Source organism: Syngnathus acus, chromosome 15, assembly GCF_901709675.1.
Source record: "Syngnathus acus chromosome 15, fSynAcu1.2, whole genome shotgun sequence".
Lineage (NCBI taxonomy): Eukaryota > Metazoa > Chordata > Actinopteri > Syngnathiformes > Syngnathidae > Syngnathus > Syngnathus acus.
The window spans coordinates 10113716-10123187 of record NC_051100.1 but is presented as its reverse complement, the minus strand read 5'-3'; the positions used below and the strand labels follow the sequence as shown (position 1 = coordinate 10123187).

The window sequence follows — 9472 nt, the reverse complement described above, 5'->3', positions numbered from 1 at the left end:
GAGATGCGAACGGAAACCATGACAACACTTCTTCACTTCACAGTCCACATCAATTTTGGGTAGATTGTGCAAAATAACAGATCTGTGCAGCAGCAACCATTGATTCATGGACGCCCCCCCCTTCAGTGCGGCAAAGTACTATCTGCCGCAACTTGTGCCTTTTTACTGGGGTTTTGTGTCCCATCAATAAAACAAAGAGTTTTACTTTTGTATTTGAACAGGAAATATGACATTTCTGCAATTTTGACTATAAAAATGTCATGCATAAAGATTAGTGGACAAATAATAATAATTAATATCCATTTTATGTGTATTTTTTTTTGACTTGTCATGATGACCGGTGAGGCAGTATGTGTGTGCACTGAGCTGCGTCAATTAAAAGGGTGTCCCAGTGCCTTGGAGAAATCTCTGCAGTGACTGAAGCAACAGATGTGGACGCTCGTTGAGAAGTTTATTTGCTATTTTACCCTTCACAGGACATCACTTCTAATTAGCTCTCTATGGATAGGACTGGACTGCTGCCTCATGAATTAACAGTGGTGTGCTTTCATGCGTAATACACACTAAATACATGCCCAAAATCAGATGGGATAGCCTCCAACTCACCTGTGACTCCAGTGAGGAAAAGTTGTAGGCCTGCAGCAAAGGATGACATCTTTAAGTAGCATCTTCGCAAGTGGAATTGCACTAAGTAGGAAATCTTGTTGATGGGAAACATTTGGCACTTTACGCCCTCTGGTGGTCATTGTATCCTGACACATTGGGAGAGCCTTGTTTTGTCTGGAGAACTGCCCAATTTCTTCATTGGACCTTTTGCTGCTTTTCTTTTTATGGAAAACCGAATAAATATTTAAAATAATTTGTGAAAATTAGACTTTTCTTTTTAATTGTTTGGAATCAGAATTATTTGGATCAGCAAACATGGCATAATGGCTAATTTGACCATAGGGGTGTTCTCAAATTTGTGATGATTCAGTTAGCGTATTTAAAGGGTGACAAGTTATTTGGTGACATGATGCGTAAACACACTAAATATGCACCACGGAAAGCAGAGGAGAAATCTGTCTCAGCAGATTATTGTCGACTGACAGTCAACATAAACTGCAGATTACAGAAATACATTGTTACACCCATCCTATTTCTATCACATCTGATTCGGCCTGCTGCACACTGAGCAACAAAGGTGCCTGAACTGGACAATTGCAAACAAATTACAGTCCACGACTCACACACACACATCTGACAACTGACGAGAACTGCAAACCCTGATTTCCTATTGGCGGAATTACATATTGATGCACCACATCCTATCTATCATTTTATTTTTCCATAAATGACATGGTGCAATTGTCAAGGAGGAAGTAGATTTCCCTGGTTGCTCCAGCGCTATTACTATATTAATACAAAGAGAGCAAATATGCAAGTAGTAGGGAGCGTGTGGATACTTCAGTGGCCGTTAGTAATGACAGGCTAATTTATTGACTGCAGTCTGGCGCATACGCCCACATTTTGGCAACAGAGACTCTATGTGTTGCTTGTTAGTTCCAGGTGTATACATAAAATTATAAATATAGTTAATTATTGTAAAACACATCCGTAGAGTGTATGTAGTGCGTATTGTATTTCTATGGATTGATTGTTTACATCTTCGCCATTTATCTGCATTTGAAATTTTGATTGACAGTAAAACTTGCCGACAGTGGCTCATTCATAAAAATTAGTTGCAGAATCCCACAAACTGGGCATCAGCAACTTTACTCGTGTTTTGTGTGTGGCGGGCCTCAAGCAGGTGTGGCCTATGCTAGCTGACTTGGGAGAGAGGCAGGTTAAGGCCAGGACTGATCACAAGCCAATGACAATGCATATTAAAAATAAACACCTATGAGCAATTTTGAGACTTCAATTAAGAAGATGTGCATGTTTTGGGGAATTGGGAGGAAGCCGGAGAACTACAAACTACACATCACGAAGTAAAACTGACTTTTGTTTAATGACCTGGAACAGTTGCCAGCTTTGATTACTTCAGCTAAAGCAGCATTTACAATGATTGATATTAACCTCAAGGCTGGATAACTGTTAGCATTGTGGGAATTATTTACCCTTCTGGCAATTAAACAATTCTATATTTTTGACGTGTGACGTGACATTTAATATGGACCAATTATCAACAGAAGACATACAGATGCGCAGTATTTTACAAGAACTCTCAAATAGTTATGCGTGTTGTTCTTGTATAACATGTTATACAAATGCAAATATTGTCTCCTTGGGTTTATTTTTCCCCACAACAATTTTTGCTAGTGTAAACTCCCTCCACACCGACAAAATGAGGCTTGCTGTGTGTTTTCTCATTATAGCATGATATTTAGTCTTTCTTTATCTTCGAGACAGTTGGAAGCAATACAACTGCTGTAATGGTCTTGCCTGATGCAGTGAGGCAAGTTCATGCGAAAGGTAAAGGAGCAGCTTCAAAGTACGCAGCAGGACCTTGTGAATGAGCCCAAGGCAAATGAGATGTCAGTCACCGAGAAAAAAACAACGTGGCTTTACGTGTGCCAAGCAACAACGAAATCTCTTGGTGAACACTTGGGAGAAAAGACTGTGGTCAAATGAAAGCAAAAATCAATGGAAAATGCACTGTGTGGAAATAAAATAACAAGGCAATGTAAATTAAACACCCATTACTACTTTAGAAAATAAATGTAATCATAGCCATACAACAATAAAAATGTTTTTTGGTTTTATTTCCATTTTAAATGTATGAAAAAATTAAGCAATTACAAGATAGAGGTCATTCGTTCATAGTACCATTTCAGAAATGTTAACCACATCATGCTTTGGAATGTAATAGAAAAATACCTTTACACAGTTAAGAAATGGTAAATTCAACAAAATAAATACAATGCACTTTTTAAAATTCAGAATTGGAATGTACCGCTGAGGTAGCTTGTGGAAGGGATCATTATTTTATCACAGCGAGAAAAAAACAAAACATTTATTATCTCCCAGTTTCACACGAACATAATGAAAATAGAGGGCCTCTGTTAAAAGGTTCAATATAAAAATAATCCATTGAAATGAATGCTTTGATTCCTTTCTAATACTCTTGTGGCAGGGACATTGATAAAGTGCTCAACAGTGAAGTGTGGCCACTTAGTAGGAGAATATTTCCATTTTAATGTTTTTTTTTTTCAATGGTAGCTAGACTTTTTAAGTACCCTTTTTCATAAGAAAAAAAAAAGGTTTCAGTTGAAACTAAAGAGAAAGATGACAGCATCTTTGCAGAAAATAAGACAAATCTCAACTCTAGAGATACTTGACATTCAGAGATACACATTGAGGGAAAATTATGTCCTTGAAATATCTTTGTTGTACTATTTTTTGAATACACCAAAGGACAATTTTCCTGACAATATGTCATACAAAAGGCAGCGTCATAAGTCACAGACTTATTTCAGTACAGGTTTTCCTCGGCAAGTCCGTCTGAAAAAAAGGCAGAAAACAACATTAACCAAGACTAACGATGAGTCATTATGAGTGTCCTTGATAAATTACCTTGCTGCAGGTTACACTGGTAGTTGAGTTGATGCAACTCAGGGTTGTGTTCATGACACCCCAACTGCAAAGTGAAGGGATCCAAGATGACACTGTTTGGAGGCTGCAGGTTCTCGGAGGTGCTCGGGCTGAGACCGAGGGGATCAAAGTGTTGGGAGGTGCGCACCGTTTCCTGGTGGCAGCTGAAATCGGGAATATGGGCACCTCTTTTTGTGACTACATCCAGATCATCAAAGAGGCTCCCTAACTCGCCATCATTCATCAGTTTAGTATGTAGGGCAGAGGGAACAGCAGCCTGGCTGAGCCACTGACATGGGGAGGAGGAGGAGGAGGAGGAGGAGGAGGAAGAGGAGGAGGAAGAGGAAGAGGAAGAGGGCAGGCAGTCAGAGGTGCCCACACTTTGCAGCAGATTGAGCGGACCAAACATGTCAAAAGTAGAAGCCAACGAGGAGATCTGCTGAGCCAGAATGCTGATCTCCGCTTGCTCCATCTGGCTGTACTCCTCAGACATCATGGATAGAGGGGATTGGCCAGGGCTGGGAAGACTGGATGGTAATATATACTGGGGAACACGGTGCACTTGGTGGACGCTGCCCTCTTGTGGGTGCTCCAATAGGAGGTCAAAGTCATCTTGATGCAAGGCACAATCCCCAGAGCTCTCACTCATTTCAGACGTTGCCAAGCCGTCTGGAACTAATCTAGCACCGGATGCGCAAGATGGGAAATCATAGGTTGAAGATGAAGGGGAGGCCGGAGAGAGAGAATTGAAAGTGATGAAGACTCCCTGATCAAAGGTGTTCTGTGAGGGGAGGGGACGCTGAGGTGAAAGGTGGCAGGTGAGCGCAGCTTCCGGGTAGGAGTAGTAGGAAGGAGAAGCCTCCGGGGAGGACAGCAGCTGATCGGCGTATGTGTGCACGTGGAGGACGGGGTTCAGGTCCTCCTGCTGCACAGTAGAGCTGGAGGACGCAGGGCTGTAGGGAGGGGTGAAGAACGCAGGGCTGGCCCCTAAAGAAAAGGGGGAGCTATCCTCATGGTGGATGTTTTCATGCCATTCCAACCTGGCTTCAGAACAGGCCTCCTGACTGTTGGGAGTCCCCTGCCTCTTACAGTTTCTGGGGGGACAACTCTCTGTGGGAGATGATGGCCTTAAAGTATCATCGCTCATTCTCTTCTGCAGAAACTTGGCCTCTGTTTCACTAAAGGATCGCAGAATGATTTAGATTTTTAGAAAAAACAGGAACAAAAGCATCTTATTTTGTTGGGAAACACAATATCAAATCTCTTCCAATTTAGAGACAGAAATGTCAAACATTGTCCCAGGATGTCAAAATATTGCTTAACTGAATCAAAAATGGCGGAGGGTTTCGTTTTAAATTAATACATGGTCTTTTAATAACAGTGGAAACATTTTCCATACCTGATGATGAAGTTAGTGCAGAAGATATATGCAGTCTGGCAGCGAGACTCTTTGGTAGCACAAATGTAGCTCCAGGCCCATGACAGATCTTTGCACTGAAGTCTCATCACCATCTGGACCTGCAGGCTCTCCTCTGCTTGCACTGAAGAAACAAGAAGCACATTATCATGCACAGTCACAAACACAATTCTGCTCAGAAATCACAGCTCGAGCTAAGTAGGGAAATTTAACATCGTTCGATCACTTGCATCCAAAACAAATTGGCCCGTTTGACAAGTCTCTGAATGCCGTGTCAAGCACATGCAAAAAATTTCAAATTTCATGTCAATAATTCATGAAAGCAATGTAGCTTTTGATTGTCTGAGTGGCTTACACTCCTGCCAAGTCAAAACTGTTGGGGAAATACTTATTCAAATGAGGGACCCTGACCCAAAGCACAGTTTACCGAACAAGAACGCTAAGAGTGTTTTTCACGTTAGAGCACAATGAATAATTAATGATAACATCTTGGCACTTGAATGTTACTTACGTAAACGTCTGTGATGATTCACACTTAAAGATAGCTCTTCAGGATGGACTAGGTTGTACCACGAACGCCCGACCATTTCTTCTGCCGAGTACCCCATCAAATATAAAACACTGAAGAAGAAAAAAGCACAATATTGGTGTGTCAAAAAAATAACATGAATTGATCATATTCATTCGGATTTGCTCATACCTGTCTGAGAGCTGAGTGAAGCTCATGTCAAGGGTGTGTACACTTTTGAAACTGGGGCACAAATGTGACTCCACACCCCGGAGGCGGTCCACTGTGGGGGTGCACAGAGCCACAAAGAGGGTCTCGCCGACAGTACCGTTGGGGGAGAACCAAGCCTCCGGAAAGGACTGGAAGCTGCCTTGAACCAGCATTGAACAGACACTATGCTGCTGCTTGAACGTCTTGGAAGTTTGCATGCTGCATACAAAACTCCTCTCTACCGGAATAAAGCAAGTAGAGAAATGATCAGTATTTAGGTAAATAATGAGTGATACTTACAAAATGTTCACAAGTTTAATCATTCTAAAAAAACAGACTTGATAAATTGGACTTGGAAATTTGTTATGGTTTGATGGGTGAACTTTGGGGGAAACATAAAATTGCTGTTATTCTTCAACTGGAATTTGGAGCCAGGCAATTTATGAATGATTTCAAATGATTTCAGTCAGCGTGAACACAAAATATTCAGGCATTGTCAGGAAACATCAAATTTGTATTTGGGGTCAATCAGAGACACGTTCAATGGTGGCGGTTGTGTGCTGAGTCCCATTTAACAGGAGTTTGAATGTGATCTATTTATTCTGAACCAAGTCACATGAACAGCTATAAAAAGGCGGGCACGCTTGTGTAATTTTTGCTTACTACGCAATTCTGCAGATCACATTAAAGTTTTGAAATCATTTATTATGGTCTCATTTTTATATTACAAAAAAGTGGCATTTGAGACTGTAGCTTCACATTTTGCGAAGAAAGCACAATTTTGAAATGCGGCAATATGTACATTTTTGATAAATACCGGTGAGATCTGTTTGGCATTCATCTGTGAAGGACTATTAATATTCCCAAAAATATTACCTGATGATGGGGTCTTTTCATTGTGTCCCTTCAAGATGGGCTCAATAATGTCAATGTCCTCACGTTCCACCATGTCATATATGGTGTCTCCTTGAAGCACGTCTAACTGAGAATGCAATGTTTGACCAATTCAGGAATCCAATTGTTTTTGTAAAATGACACCACATTAAAGCGCAGACTCACCATGGAAAGGCCGAGATATTCGGATACATTTTCAGACACGTAGACCAGCCTGCCTTGGACAGTAGTGACAAGGATGAAACCGTGCAAAGCTTGGAGAAAGGCCCCATAAGCAAAAGAGCAGGGGAGAGCATCTCCAGTGGGAAGTCCTAAAGGAACAAATGTGTGAGTTTGTCCTCAACAAGTCATAAAAGAAGCGAGGTATTTTCCACTTACCCTGAAAGAGTACCGACTTCCTGATGTAGGTGCACACGGCAGCCATCGAGTGCAGGTAGGAGAGGCGCTCCTGGTCCGCCAGGGGAATGGGAAGCAGAGCTCGCATATTCCTGATCTCATGATTGATGTGGTCCCGCCGTGCTTTGGATGCGCCTTTGGTGGATCTGTGAGGCACCATGGCGGCCAAGTTGAAAGAAACTAAAACCGACAAACTCACCAGTGCCTCACTCGCATCCCAAAAATGATGTCTGCGTTCATCATTGGCTTGTGTCAAAAAGAGAAGAGCACCGATGGCCTAAACTAACACACTCTTGAAAAGAATCGAGCTTAGGGAGAGTGCACGGGTTTCTTTTCCCTCCGTATAAAAGTAGACTTTGAACATGAATGGTTCCTATGGAAACTGATGTGATGAGAAACTGTCGGGTCTGCAGTGGAGGATGAGGACTCTCAGTGGACTTGGGGCGCGTGTGTGTGTGTGTGTGTGTGTGTGATCATTATCTGTCCTGAGCCTTTTTATAGCTGCCAGGGGCTTCAGTGTGGGGGCGTCACACTCAAAGTGGAGGCTGGGCTACAATGAGAAAGGGCACCCAACATCACAAGGACATTCACAAAAGGAGAACATGGTAATTATTTTTAAATCCGGTTGCTAACAATAAAGAGGCGAATAATTCTAGAATTAAAGACAGTGAGCTTGAGGATGCACTGTAATTATCTGAAGACAAGGAAAACTAATAAAGGCTATTTTATGTGCTTTACATTGTCCCGTATTCCTTAAATAGATGAATATTAATTGAGCAGGCTGCCAAAGATGTTTTTTTTCTTACATGAAATTGCCACCTGAGGAAATAAAAACATTTCACTTTTAACAGACAAGTCTTCATTAAATCAATGCATGAAAATATCAAAGATTGAATTTGAAATTTATTATTGTGGATATTCTGATTACCGTTCAGATAAGGTGTGCTCCTAGCCACCCGTTTGTGTCTTTTTTTATAGGCTCAAATCCGAAATCTGTCATCCAAAGGGGGAGGGAAAATGGGATAGTGTTACTTGTTGTGACGATGGCAAGCCGCACAAGAGGGTTATATTTAGTGGAGAACTCCCCAAAATAATCTGTGCGAGAATATCAGCTCTTGCACACGAATCAAACTGAATTTCGCAAGCAAAATAATGATTATTGAAAAATATTTCAAATAAACTGTAATGTCTATTTTGGTAGCATGCACCTGAACTGTTGCGGTTTTTGTACATTATATGTAGCCATATAAACAAATTAAATTTATTATATGTATATGTAGCTGAACCCTAAATCAGCAAATAAGTTGGAGACAGAGGATGGAAAAACTCCCCATTGACAGGAAGAACAGAAATAGAAAGACTGAGGTCAGAGAAACTTTTTTTTCCAACTTTGAATAAACTATCATAAGTCATTTGAATAAAACAGCAAGAGTAATCCCTTGCCTGTCAAATATTGAGCCCGCTCAGTCTGTTTCTGTTTTTGATAAAACCGAAGTACCAGCCCTAATTATTCGTAAGGCTGACTATAGTCATTACAAATTTCCAAACAATTCTGTGCTACCAATTTAACCTGACTCGTTTGATCTTATATTCCCCCGTCACTATATTGTGCATTAAATTAAATTGTAAAATAAGACTTTAGGGGGTTTGACTGAACTAAAAAGTTTCCAAAGGCTTTGAAATATTACAGCATTATTAAGAGTCTGCATATGGATCCTCATCATTTTGAGGATTTGTGTGAGCCAATCATTTGTTTCAGTTTGTCTAGAGAGGGATCATTAGTCACCCAATTAATCCCGAAACAAATTAAAGGTTTTGAAAAACGAACACACTGAACCTCATCACTTGAAATAAGATCCATTAGTTGATGAAGAGATAATGGGCATCATACTCCATGATGATATGACGAAGGCAACTCATAATATGGAAGAAGCATGTCCCCTGAAATTAAATGTGCTTTCTATCAACTGCTCTAGTCTTTCCTTGAAATGCCATGTTTTTTCAGGCACCAGCTTCTATCCTCTTGGGGCTCTTTAAATGCCTCTTTTCGCAAATCCCCCAATTTAGTGGCCGTGAGCCGAAAACTAGAACTTGAGTGATGGAATCGGAGCAGGACGTTGCGAGACAAGACAAAACAAACCACCCTGAACAAATCCTCAGTCTGACTCTCGAGGACCGATGGGAACGTCTGAGTCCTAAAGGGAAATTAGAGAGTAATTTGGCCGAGGCTTTCCCCGCATTAACGCCTGCGTCGTGGAGCGAGGAGGGCTCCGGGGCCAGACAGAGGGACCCGGCATTGCCTTGCTTCCTGTGTTCTGTGGGGCCAGGCGGGACAGGGTGTCTCTACTACCTCACTTTGAGATCACCCTACGTCTGTGGCCTGCACTTAACAGTGGAGATAACGGTGACTTTATAGCTGAGGGCTGGTGACAGACATGAACACACTGCCAGGACGTCGCTACTGGTGGCAGCGG

The 9472-nt window shown here is 41.5% G+C and overlaps 1 protein-coding gene across 1 annotated transcript; it reads right to left on the bottom strand.

The window, feature by feature from the left end:
* Positions 1–2725: 2725 nt before the first annotated feature.
* On the bottom strand, positions 2726–8087 carry npas4l (neuronal PAS domain protein 4 like). The gene is made up of 8 exons (XM_037272452.1): positions 6981–8087; positions 6768–6913; positions 6585–6690; positions 5691–5946; positions 5502–5611; positions 4973–5114; positions 3556–4751; positions 2726–3483 (listed from the first exon to the last, which is right to left on the bottom strand). The coding sequence occupies exons 1-8, from the start codon at positions 7156–7158 to the stop codon at positions 3455–3457; spliced, it is 2163 nt and encodes a 720-aa protein (XP_037128347.1). The 5' UTR covers positions 7159–8087; the 3' UTR covers positions 2726–3454.
* Positions 8088–9472: the final 1385 nt, after the last annotated feature.